At 35.5% G+C, this 13202-nt stretch overlaps 1 protein-coding gene across 1 annotated transcript in view; it reads right to left on the bottom strand.

Annotated features, from left to right (window-relative positions):
- TTC29 (tetratricopeptide repeat domain 29) overlaps nucleotides 1–13202 on the bottom strand; it is a 114452-nt gene that overhangs the window by 69467 nt on the left and 31783 nt on the right. The window contains exon 6 of the mRNA XM_030948399.1: nucleotides 495–707. Within this exon, the coding sequence (XP_030804259.1) occupies nucleotides 495–707 (213 nt within the window). The remainder of the gene's footprint in view (nucleotides 1–494; nucleotides 708–13202) is intronic.

The following is a 13202-nucleotide window of genomic DNA, read 5'->3' on the forward strand; positions in this document are numbered from 1 at the left end:
TCTGTAATATTTTACTTTCGGTTTAAAAGTATTTATGTATATTAAGGTAGAAAATTTTGTTTGCTTATGATAAAAACCTGTTTTTTTCAAGTATAAAGTAACTTGAAAGTTACTTTAAAGTAGAGTGAAAAGGCAAATAATATCAGTCAAAAACTGCCCAATCAACAGTGACTAGCCACTCAAAATCAGTGACCTCTGCTTCCACCAGTGACTTCACTTTCTGCTTGTGGGTTCACAGTTTTATATTATTGTTCCCACAAGGTTGTCATGTTTTTTTTGGAGATAAAGCTTTGAGGAACCTAAAAGTTTCTTTGTAGTCAGCAAGAAGGCATTTCTGCTTCAGTGAGATCTGCAAGAGTATTGACAGCATCTGTCTTTGAGTTTCATAGGAAATAATCACCCATTCAAATCCCTGACAATTTCTACTTTACTCTTGAGAAAATCATGGCCTGCACATTGAATGAAGGAATAGGAAGGCATTGTTTTCCACCTACCTTCTTTTGCCATCTTTAAAGCTTTTATTAGCATTTTGATGGCCTCATGGTGTTGTTTATTTTCCAGCATTTTGTCTGCTAGCAATGTATAAATTCTCCAGAGATGCTGACATGCCAGTGAAGTGTAAGTGCAGCCTGTCTCATCCTTCCAGGATGTGCCCTCTGTTAGCTCATAAAATGTTTCAAAATGCTCAGCAGCTTTCGTGATATGACCTGAAAAACGTCATTCACAATTAAAATCAGTGCAATCATCAGAAATTGTTAAAGTTTGTAGTCTATAATAATTTTATCATTATAAGTAAGTTTCAGGCAAACATTCCACAGATTTTTCAAGACTCTTCAATACCTAACCCACAGATCACTGGAAAATACAATCAAATTTCACAGTAACGGTCCAATTTAAATTTATCATATTTTCAATTAGTTTTCCTTTGTAAATTCCCAATGTTGAAGGGGTGTGATTCCATGGATGCAAAGTCAGGATCTTCTAGAAAATAAATTTATTCTAGATTCATAAAGTCTTTGTGGTTCTCATACATTAAAATTGCATCTATGCATAAATAATCACAACTGAAACCATTCCTCAAGTTTCTTTTTCCATAATGAACACCTGTGGTGAAAGATTTGAAGTGTGAGGGATAAAGGTATCAGAACTGTGGAGAAAAACTAAAAATCTGCATTCAAACAAATTAGTCAATGAAAAAAGGAACTATCATGCAAAGTAATTTATTCAGCACTTATTGCAAGGCCAACTCTGGTAAGTTTATCTAGTAGATTTACTAGATAATAATGCAAGAGCATTAAGCATTGATAGATTAATTATTGAGCCTGAAGTAATATACTCCAAGGTCTTCAAATATAAGTTACTCAAACACTTTTAAGGCAAAGGAAAGTTTGAAGATAGAATTCAATTCATTTTCACATTCAAGTAGTTTTTCCTCTACCTTCAGCTGGATTTACCTCTGTGCATAAAAATCAATCTAGGAGATTTCCATACCTGCTGGACGATGAAAATTCAAAGCTCTTGGAAAGAACAGAAAAGCTTCTTCTCATACATAATGGGTATTGATGGGAAGCAGGTAAGATAAGACTATTTACAGTAAAAATAATTTTAAAGAAAGCATTCTAGTCACAATATCTTGTTTAGCAAAGACTCTTCTGTAGCAGGGAGAACAGTGAATGTGACCTTGCCTTCATAAGTGTGTATGTGATGGAGGAATCTTGTCCCATAGATCATCAATATATTAACTGTATTTCTATTAACAGCTGAAAAAAACCCCATAAAATAGGTTCATTTATATGTTTGTAGTTTGCACCTCTTCTGAGATGTGATTCACAAGGAACTATTGCTGTTTGGCAGTCTTTTTTTTACAGTGCTGAATTCAAACTGCAAAAAGAACCAGGAAGCAGAAAAGTTGTTTCCCAGCCATAGAAAAGAAAAGGAGAAAAGCTTGGAAATGTATCTTCTTTAAGCATTCCTTGAGAAAATGAGGTTATCTCCCCAGGCCTCCAGCCAACCTAGAGGCAGCAGAACAGCTATGACAGATTTCTCTTATTAACTCAATTTAGATTTGTCTTTTGCATGTTACCCCTTTATAACCATGCTTTCAACTTTGCAATATAAAACATAACTCATCTTTATTAGAATTAAATTTATTTTCATATTAAGTTTCTCTGATGATTAAAATGAGTTCAACTAAAACTGACAAGCACAAGAAAGACACAATGAATTAAATGAGTGTCATAGACAAATAATTTTATGGCTCTACAGCCTAAAATTCATGTAAGAATCCCAGAGGATACAACAGGTGCTGAAGAGTGCAGTGCCAGGTGAAAGGGGAGTCAGCAGGCTTTATTCTGTTCCATTCTACCTAGGGACAGGTATTGGAGAGATGGCCCAAAACACTGGGAAAACAGGAAAAATTCTATACCTTCTTTCCAAAATATCAGACACTTGACATCAGACTGCACAAATAGAAAGGCAAAGGGAAATTATCACAACCAGTACAAGCTGACAGCAGATGTAACAGAAAATAGACATGTAGATTTGCTAAAGCCAATTGAAAACCCTTGTCCATTCTCAAGAGGCTTCCAATTTGTCTATCCAGTTCAGCTAACTTCTTAGAGCACAGTCAAAACTGAATTTAACAGAATTCCAGCTATTCATGTTGATAAAGGCAGATTAAAGATATTGAAGAAGCTCGTGTTGGGTTTGTGACAAATGACTGAAAGTTGACTTAAAATGTAACATTAATAGGCAGAGCCAGTATTTTGTTCACTTGGTTTCTCATAAGCACATACACTCTTCCTTGGAATTCTCCCCAAAGTTCATTAATAAATAGATTGTTCTTTTGAAAGGGTATTATCATACATTTGAGTTACTGGGATAAACTACATGTGTAATAGATTCTTTACTAGAATTTGATTCACGTGTTGCTCAAAAACTTTCAGTAAGAATGGGAAGCAGCAAACAAACGAGTTATATCACCATGAATCTGAACAGTATCTGAGTTTCTCCTGACACTGTGACATGATCACTTAACAGGACACATTGTTTAGGTAAATAAGACTCGCAAACTTAAGGACTATTGATCAGGTTGTTGGAACTATCAGGTGTGGTGATTCTTACCCAAGCTCCCTTCTTGCAGTATCCCCCTCAGAAAGTTTCGATCAGACTAGAAACGGAACTCATACATTCCATACCCCCCATAGTTCTCAGGAGCTGACCTAACCCTAAGAGCTGTGACCCGACACTCCTTATGCCAGATCTCAGTGAAACCTCTTTGGAAACAATCCATCTACATCAAGCTTCAAAATGATAAAGTAATATGATATTTTGGTAATATTCAAATGGATCTATATTACATTTGGCCTCACTGAATTACCAAGAAAGATTACACAATAAAATGTAAAACAATCTGTTCATAGAAATATTAAAAAGAAAGTGATGCACAGAAAGCCAAAATACCTGCTCGTTTCCTAAACAAGGAAGAGATGGAATTCCTGACATGAAAGCCTTACATGGCTGGGAATTTGCTTACTGAAGACTCTTTCAAATAAAACAAGCTATTTGGAGACTTCTCAAATTCATGGAAGGTAAAACATTTAAGACTTTGGAATTTATTCTTCCATGAAAATAAACTGAAATTCTTTGTTGCCACTGGCAAGTGACACATCAGCTTATTTATTTAATCCATAATGCTTCTGTGACACTCAAATGTTGTGGGAAAATAATATTTTCAGGAGGCTGGTGAGTTTACTCCTTGTCATGAGTCAGTTCAGCTGGAACTGATCAGGCCAGTGCATTCTAATTTGTAAACACTGAACTGCTGCAAGTGTTGGCTGCAGACATTCATAGAACACCATCTGAAAACCTTGAAAAAACATTAAAAGACAGCAATTAGCCAATTGCAGAACATTGCTGAGAATAAGAGCATTTTTATCTTCCTTAGGCAGTGAAAAGGCAGAGTTTTAAATTACTTTTATTATGAACTGAAAAAACACAAAGACCAAAAAAAGCAAAATGAGGAGAAAAAACAATGGAGTAAGAAAACCACTTGAAACAGCTTGCAGAAATGTATTTTTATAGGTCTAGGAATTCAAAGAGAAAATCAAGAAAGTGTTTCTAGGAAATCCATGTTTGAAAAATCTATTTGCAGAATGTTACACAAAGCAGTAAAGCTATTTTCAGTTGGCAACATTAATAGCAATTGCATATTTATTTTCATACTGCCATGCAGAATTTATCTCAGTGGATACCAAATGGACTTGAAGAATCTCTGATGTCTCTCTTCTCTTCTTAAAAAAGGAATCAAAAACCAGAATGATAACTCTTACAACATATGTACTACCAGTACCAAAATTTTACACTTTAATAATTTTTTATAGTTTAATATAACTCAGGGCATAACAAAGGAAATCCCATCAGCAACAGCTTAATCTTAAGCATGGGAGGCTAACATTGTCACAATATAATTTTGGGAGTAGGAAATCAGTTTTAAATAATTATATATGAATATAAGAAATTTTGACAGATTTGTGCTACAGTTTTCACTAAATTGCTTCAAATTAAAAAATTAAATCTATTCATTGAAGCAAAATAATTCATTGCAATTTTGTCAATATAGAAATGTTTTTACATCATCTAAAAGTTCATTTATAATTCTCCTTCTTAAAACCCAATCAAAAAATACAGATTTCTTATATCAAAATAGATACCAAACCAAAAGGGGTATATATGAAGACTACTATTTTGCCTTTTTTTTAAGTAGAAAGATTGACTAGATATTAACACAAATGGGTTTAAATGTGAAGCTGCCATAAAAGCAGGCACATAAATGTAATTCTCCCAGCCGCTATTTTGATGCACATTTTTGATTCCATGAATATTTTATGAAATGGCCCAAACTAAAGCCATATAACATTCCTGCATTACTGATGCTTGCGCCCGTAAGCTACAAACATTAGAGGCATGATTGAGTGCATTAAAATGAACTCATTCAGCAGTGCATTGATTACTTGAAGGAGGAAAAAAAAAAGTTACTCCCACTTAAGAAAAGAGCACACAAACCTGAAGTTTTCAGTACTGAAATTAGAGACTCAAATTTGAATAATGTGGTATTTAACAAATAAAGGCAGAGCAGAACTATCTAGCATTCTCTACATACATTCCTGACTTTAATTAGGTGAGATGTTAATTAGGTCCACAGATTGCTTCCAGTGGTGTACAGGTAATTTAAAATGTCACAATCTGCAAAATGCAGTTACTGACCTGCTCCAGCTCCATGCCTCAGCAATACTGAGAGCACCTAATGATTTCCTTTTCTATCAGCTCGTATATTTGCCAATGAAAATAATGCCACAGAAACAACTGCACAAGAAAAGTGACAGGTCTGTTAGGTAACCTGCCCCAGCAGCACCACTAGAAGCCGGAAGCACATTTAATTCTAAATTGCAAACAGTTGTTGAGGGCTTCAGAAAATATCCCGCAGTAGATTAAAACAACTTAAAGGTAAAATAAACTTTGTGTATATGATAGCATATTTTAATCTAGAGCAGCTTTGGCCATCAGTTATTTCACTACACAATGAGAACACAAAATCTGGTTGAAGCATCAGCTAACGCTAACAAAACCCAAAAAAGCCATCGTCTTTCAAAAGATAAATGCTTACATTTCAGTCTAACTGCTTGAACTACTTGTATTAAGCTCAGTTTCTCTGTTCAATTATGACAGCACTACTCATGCTGAAATACTTAAGTCTGCCACAGAGATTGTTACAAAAGTGTTTAACCGAGATGGGCTCACAAGAAACATAAAACAAGGCTCTCATTCAGCAAACACCTCTCATTCAGTTGAACCACCTTGGACTCCTGAAGTAAAATGAATTGTAAAGAAGCCACTGGGACAGCTCTTACATGCAATAACCTGAATTCATGTGCCAGCTGAAAAAACAAGAAAAAAATTGCAAAAACAAGAAAAAAGAAGAAAGGATTTAAGACAAAATTTTGTGGTTTTTCTTGTTTTTTCAATTTTTTTGCAAAAAAAATTGAAAAAACAAGAAAAAAAAGAAAGGATTTAAGATAAAATTTAGTGGTTTCATAACTCTCCAAGATCCATCTCAAACAAAACCAATCATCAGCCAACAATCAAAGTGAGTATTTTTAAGATAATGGGTAAAACCTTATATGAATTTACTTTAGAGAAGCTGATTTTTTTTTCTTTTTTTTCAGAGAGATTCCGCCACGAGTTTTAGCAAAATGATGTAGGCAGTTCATAAGAATATTGCAATGAACACACTGGCTCATCATGGTGTATTCTGACCATTCCTCCAGTCTGCCAATACACCAGTAGATCTTACCTGGAGTCCAAGTTGCCTAAGGCCAGCTGAAGCCATGCCTGAGAAGTAGAGCACTTGAAGGCACAAATGAGAGAGGAAGAGAGAAAAGGAAAGTTGAGCTTCACACAACCTGAGATGCAGCATTGGTGGACTGACTGACTGCAGTGCAAAAGGACAGGATTTTATCTTCCCTTCTCTGGGTGAAGGACTGCCAGCCTAGTCTTAGGTACTGCACCTTAGAGGATGATACATTATTTCTGTTTACATTACTTAAACAAATGTGTGTTGTCTGAAAAGAAAATCGTAACTGTAGTAATCCAGTGAGCATTAGAGCATATGCAGTCTTGTCCTCTGAGGACCTATATTACTTGCCTTAAAGCTCAAGCACTCAAAATACACCTACACAAACCTAGAGGGCAGTGCAGACTGTAGAACCTGCAGCAGGACAGTTCACAGATTCTGTATCACACCACCAGCACACTGGGATATCAAACCTGTTCTAAAAAGGGCTTACTTAAAGGCTTCTCCCAGAGACACCTCACAAGGTATGGCTTTTCTGGCTGCCTGGCTGCTCTCTAATGCCTTCCCCTTCTGCTGCCAGCACTCCTGAGCTGCAAACAGGAGGGTTTTCCCACAGGCAGCTGAAATGACAGCTGCTTTGGGAATGGTGTACTGTGGACCAGCAAGAGGAAAAGAAAAGACAAGCAAACGGGTCCCAGATGAAAATTTCACTAACTTGTCTGTCTTACATTCACATTCAAATGAACCAACATGCAAAATTCTGGTTTACAACTAAAATTCCTTTATCTTTTTAGGTTAACACATTTTATGAAAGCAGCATTTGTCACATGCCACATTCTGATTTTTTTGATTATATATAAATAAGCATTTTTTCATATATATCTATTTTAATCTGGAGGACAACATTTCAAACAATGTTGAACATTAGCTGAATGATCACACACCCATTTTCGAGAGAATGGAATTCTTACTTCACAGTATTATTCAAGCCCTCTTTCATGCTTGCAGAGCACAGTGCTCTGTTCAATATGCAAAGGCTACCCAAGATGCAACATGCATTCAGGAAGCTCACACTGTAAGACTCCAGGCTCTGGATAAGAGCAGGCCCACACTCAGCGGGATGCTCCCATTTCAGGTTTCACAAATATTTCAATGTCTATGGGTGGATATCTAAATGCAGAAAGGGAAGGGAGCAGAAAACTCAGGGATGAATGGCACATACTTTGCAATTCTGTTTTTCAGAGCTTAGGAGTTTTTAAAGTTCAACAGAAATAATGAAAACAAGTTATATTAGTATTCAACCTCAAAGACTAATATGATCATTACCTTTTAAATAGAGAAAGTGACACTGAAGCAGATTAGTTTCACTAATTTTTTTTTTTTTTTGCTAAGTCATGTCAAATGCTTGCTTTGGTTTAAATACATTTTTTTTTGGTCAGTGTTTACATTTTATTCAGATTCTACCCAGTTCTCATTACTTTCCATAGCTTCCAATAATAAATTTATTATCAGATGCAGCGCTCCAGCACTGGAGCCGTTCTGTGGTGCAGATGATTCACTTCAGAAGTGCAGCTGGATTAATGACCTGCTAAGATCCCAGCCAACCTGAAGGATCCTCTGAAGAGCAAGATATATTTTTATTAACAGCTTTGTGTTTGCTTTACCTATGGTTTCTCCAGATTATTGGTAATGGCTGAGGACATGCAACCCTGGAAGCTCTCAGTGACACTGGAAAGGCACCTCTGGAAACAGCCTCCTTTATCAATTACTGAAAGGAAACACTGCCTCGAGGAAAGTTTATGATGACAACTGCTGGTCCAGCTACAATATTCCAAGACCTCTCAAAGCTTTGAAGCAAAGAAAAAAAACTCAGTGAGAGGGCAGCTTCATCTCAGTACCAGTCATTAAGCAGTAAATAATTAAAATACCCTGGAAAAGACAGGTAAAATACAAGCAGCAATGTCAGTAATAGACATGAAAGAGAAGAGAGGGAAAAAGAATTTAAAAAAGCAAAGAAATAATTCATTTGAAGTTTTAATAAAGTTTCATTTGCAGTCTTGTTTAAAGATATATCAGACTTTAGGGATGTAACCTAATTACATTTTCATTCTAAGTTCTATTCAAATATCTTGGACTTTGAATCTTTAACACAGATCAAACAGAGTATAATTTACTGATGGCTATCAATACTTTAAAAAGATCTCTTCATTAAATGTCATAGTCTTATGAACATGCAGATAAAGCAAACAGAGCAATACTGGATACCAAAAACATTTAGAATATGATTTGTACAGAAGTACCTATATAAACAGTTCACCTGAGTGCAACATACTATATTCAAGCACACATCAAATGTTTTTTCTAAAATATTCCTGATACATCTTTCATAGTTCAAGTAAACAGCCACAGCTTTTTTACAGTAGTTTTAGGACTTGAAAATGAACTTTACAATCACTGAACACATGATTAGGAATGGAAACTAATTTAGGACTCTTTTTTCATATGTCAAAACTTTTAATGACAATGCAAATGACAGAGTTTAGAATCAGCACCTTTGCACTGCTGTGAATATTTTTTGAAGAGCTTATTAGAAAGCAAGAATACAGACTGCTCTCTAGGTGTACAGCAGAACTAAAGGATTCTTCATTTCAAGAGTTAGGCCAGGAAAGTGGGAGTGACCACGAAAGGATTAAGGAAACTTACTTTTTCTTAGTGTAAAGAATATTGTTACTTCCTTGTGTTTAATAATAAACCTTGATTTAAAACAAGTGAAGTGAAATCATGTAGAAAGTATTACATTTTCACAGATTTCTTTTCAGAAGTAGGATCACTACAGAATTTTTCCTGAGTTCTCTTATTCAAAATACCTTCATTACCAACAAAAACCTTTTAAAAATAAGAATAAAAAACAATTTTGGAAGAATATTTTTATGAACTTAACAGGTCCCTTTTTCTTTCATGTTGCATGTTCAGAAGCTTTTTTCAGACTTAAGACTGCTAATTTGAGCTGAAAATATTTCTAATTTCTATAACATCAATTCAAGACAGTACTTGTTAGTTCAATACCAGTAACAGCCCTGTAATAATAAGATGTCATTTGCTGGGGAACTACTTTGTGCACCTGCAGGAGGATGAGCTCAATTATTTAATAAACCTGTTCAATCTGTCCTGCCAAGAATCTAGAAGGATTTATGGCTGCTTCTGACTGACAGAGAAAAACAGAATATCCTAAGAGTAACTCCTAGCAATTTGCTGCATAAATTCTTTAAATTATCCTCTACTATTAAGTTTTTCCCAGCCAACTTATACATTCAATTCTTAAGCAATCAGAAAACAACATAACCATTTTGTGAGACAGAGTAAATGCAGCATAACAAAGGAGAACTAACTTCAGTTGATATAGTGAAAATCAGTGAGTGGAAGTACCTTCAGTGATCAAACTGGGTATGCAGAATTTAATGTCCCATTAATGGAAAGCTTCTTTCTGTCTTTAAATTGCCTGATGCGGAGACTCTTTATAACTTAAAATTAAGCAACAGGTTTATGTAGTTAAAGACAAAGGATTTGGAAACAAGTGAGTGTTTTCCTAGGTCTAAACTATTCCTACATGCCTTTTCCTGAATAAGCTGTTTGAGAAAAAAAAATAATCACAACTGGGAATAAAGCTGAAAAGTTTGTAGTTTGGGATATTCAACCTGAGGCAAGGAGGGGGAATATTATGATAAACCAATGATAGTGGTTACTACTAGATTTGGTCTGTTATACAAATGTGTATGTTCTCTCCAGACAATGAACAGTACAAAGAGACACTTTTAGGGTAGGCTTCACAGGGAACAAATCTATACGATCATCCTGTTCTTCAACTACATTTGGAGTGAGTTTCAACCAAATTTGGTAAGGAGTCCATAGGACAGCAAGTTCCCACCACTTTTATAGAAAATTAATATCTTGAGGATAGACATTGATCCAAACTCCAGACAAAGAAAGGCAGGTAGAATTTGTTGTACATGTTGAGACAGCAGCATTCTGCTTGGCCAGGGAGCAGCATGTTCTCATCCAGCTTTAGTTTATCACAGTACACACCAAACCTCACCTGGTACAAGTGCTGTAGAAACACAGAGGAAAGGGCACTGTACAAATGCAGAACAAACCTGTGGCTCCTGTCTGAGAGCATAGATAATCTCTAAATCTCTAGAAATATGGCTCTTCTTTAGGCCACTGTCACGTTTTAACTAGCACACAAGCTGCCTATAAAAAATTACATAGGAATATATATCTCTGAATACTTTTCCTGGTTTTGGTCCTCACAATGACAAATGTCATTATAAAAAGGAGAAAGATAATGAGCTTCTTGTTTTATCAAAAATCACAAAGGTACCAAGACAGGTTGCTTACAGAACAGAATCACCAACACAAACAAAAATATAGAAAAACCTATCTCTTAGCTGATAATTTGAGTTGCTTTGGCTCCTGAATGAAGAGATTGGATTAATTTAGGTTGCCTTCCTCCATTGTCTAACCTGGGCTTATGGATACAATGGTATGGAGACCTCAGATACTGGGCATAGCCCAATGGGGGAAACATAACACAGTTAGATAGACAGGCAGGATTGTTCCAATGCAGCAATTCTGTTATCAGTGACAGCTCTGCACTCCACAGGTAGTGAGGAAGAAATGAATCCCTCGTCACAAATGCTGTCCCCTTGGTTTGTTTTATTTACCAGCTGTTTGCAATTATGCAATCAGATTGTAAAGCACAATGTTCCTACACTATACTATGGAGGATTTGCTATTTAAGTGAGCTTGGCAGACTTGCAGCACAGATAACAACATAAAGCTCTATTAATGTAGAAGGTGCATGTGGGCCACCCATCCCACAGGTGAATTTTATTCTGCCTACACTTAGCAATCTCCTAAAAGAAACTATGTTTTTATAAAATTAAAATAAAGCTGCAAATTGTACACACACAAAAGCATATGAAATTTCACAAGCAATTTTAACTTTTGCTTTTTTAAACCTTTTTAGTACTTCATTTTGCAATATTAACATTCTCTTTTTTATATCTGAATATAAATTATTTCTGCCTGAAGGCAAACCAATTGGGGAAATTCTGCTTAAACGTGCATATTTCCTCTGCATAGATACTCATGAATTTATGCTGAGTTTCTCTCAATTATTTATACATTACAGTTTTCAATTAAAAAGCACTTGCCATAAACAATTCAAAATATAAAATCAACAATTTCTTAGTAAGAATGGATTCTTAGCAAGAATTTCTTGACTAAGAACAAGAAAATAAACAGTTTAGACTTTTTATGTTCCAAAACCAAAAGATGTCATGATCCATCTTTAAGTTGTTGTTCAGCAACTATATGCAGTAATTAACAGTTAAGCTTCATAACTCAAAGCTATCCTGTACAACTTGTTTCAGGTGCAACCTGCTTTAGCAGGGCAATTGGACTAGGTGATCTTCAGAGGTTCCTTCCAATCCAGCCATTCTGTGAAATGCCCCTTAAACATAATCAGAACCTTTTCATCTATTTCTGCAATGACTTAATAAAAGTTCAATTTCAATACAATGGCAAAGTGACAGGGAAAATCCTACACCTCAGTTTCAATCGAGATTGTTAAAATCTGCAAGAATCCTGTGATTTTTTTGCCCTAACAAATTAATTACAGTTAGAAGTCCCTCCCATTCAGTAGGTCTTTCAACCAGAAAAGTTTCTATCAAATTCCAACATACCAAATAGACCATATTTTATCCATGATCACAGATAAAACAATTACACCTTTTCAAATAAATCAGGCGCAATCAATTCAAAGTTTTGGGGTAGGTGCAAAGTGATGAACTCTGGCATACCATTGCTCTGTTAGAAAAGCAATCAGACCTTAAGCTTATAAACTCTGCTTATAATCAAGCGAGAGCTGGATTAGGACTGAACACTTATAAACCCTTCATTAATTTGCAAGATATGGCAGATTTTTGAAATATCTAAGCTATTTTAGAAAGGACTAAAGGAATTCCTTATTGAGGTCTCGTAAGGCTCACAGTCTAAAAAACACACACACGGACAAAACCAGGTTTGTGGATTAGCTGTATGTTGTGGGAATCAGCTATTCCCAACATTGCTTTGTACTTGCTCCCTTTCTCTCGCTAGTTCTGCCTGGCTTTAAACTTTTCAGCCTGTAAAGACTTCAGATAAAGTATTACTTCCACTTTTGTTGATCCTTATGTGCTAGCAGAATAGAAATCTGATGACTAATTCAAAGTCACCACTGCCTTGAGAATAATGCCATCATTTCCACACATCTTACAGCTCTCATAGCAGGGGAGATCCAGGTTCTGGAGTGGCACTGATACACATTTGTAATTAATTGTGAAAGTTTTATTCATTGGACTCTACTGTGATACTTATATGCTTTCTCAAAGTTATTTAAATGCATCCAGAAATGTTCCCAAGCACTGCAACTGACAGGTACCCTAAGTTCAGATGCCTGGTTGAGCTATGCTTTTGAATAACATAGAAATTTATCTGGTTTTGTTGTAACATATTTGAAGCAAAGAGCTCCTACAAGTACAAACTCCTTGTTTTCCCCCAGAGTGCTCTTTTTATTGATATAAGTTAATCTTAAACTTTGGGATGCATATATTTAAGGTGTATATCAGTTCATGCATGATAGGTAGCAAGAATTTAGCACAAAACAGAAAGCACTCAAATATTGCAATGAGGTAAGAACCTGTACAAAACAATACTAGACATTGTGTTTTTCAGTGGACTCCAGCTGTTTCTTCTGCAAGATACAACACTGTAAACCTCAAGCTCACAATTAACCTCTGCAGAAAGCATA

This window comes from Camarhynchus parvulus, chromosome 4 (genome assembly GCF_901933205.1).
Source record: "Camarhynchus parvulus chromosome 4, STF_HiC, whole genome shotgun sequence".
Lineage (NCBI taxonomy): Eukaryota > Metazoa > Chordata > Aves > Passeriformes > Thraupidae > Camarhynchus > Camarhynchus parvulus.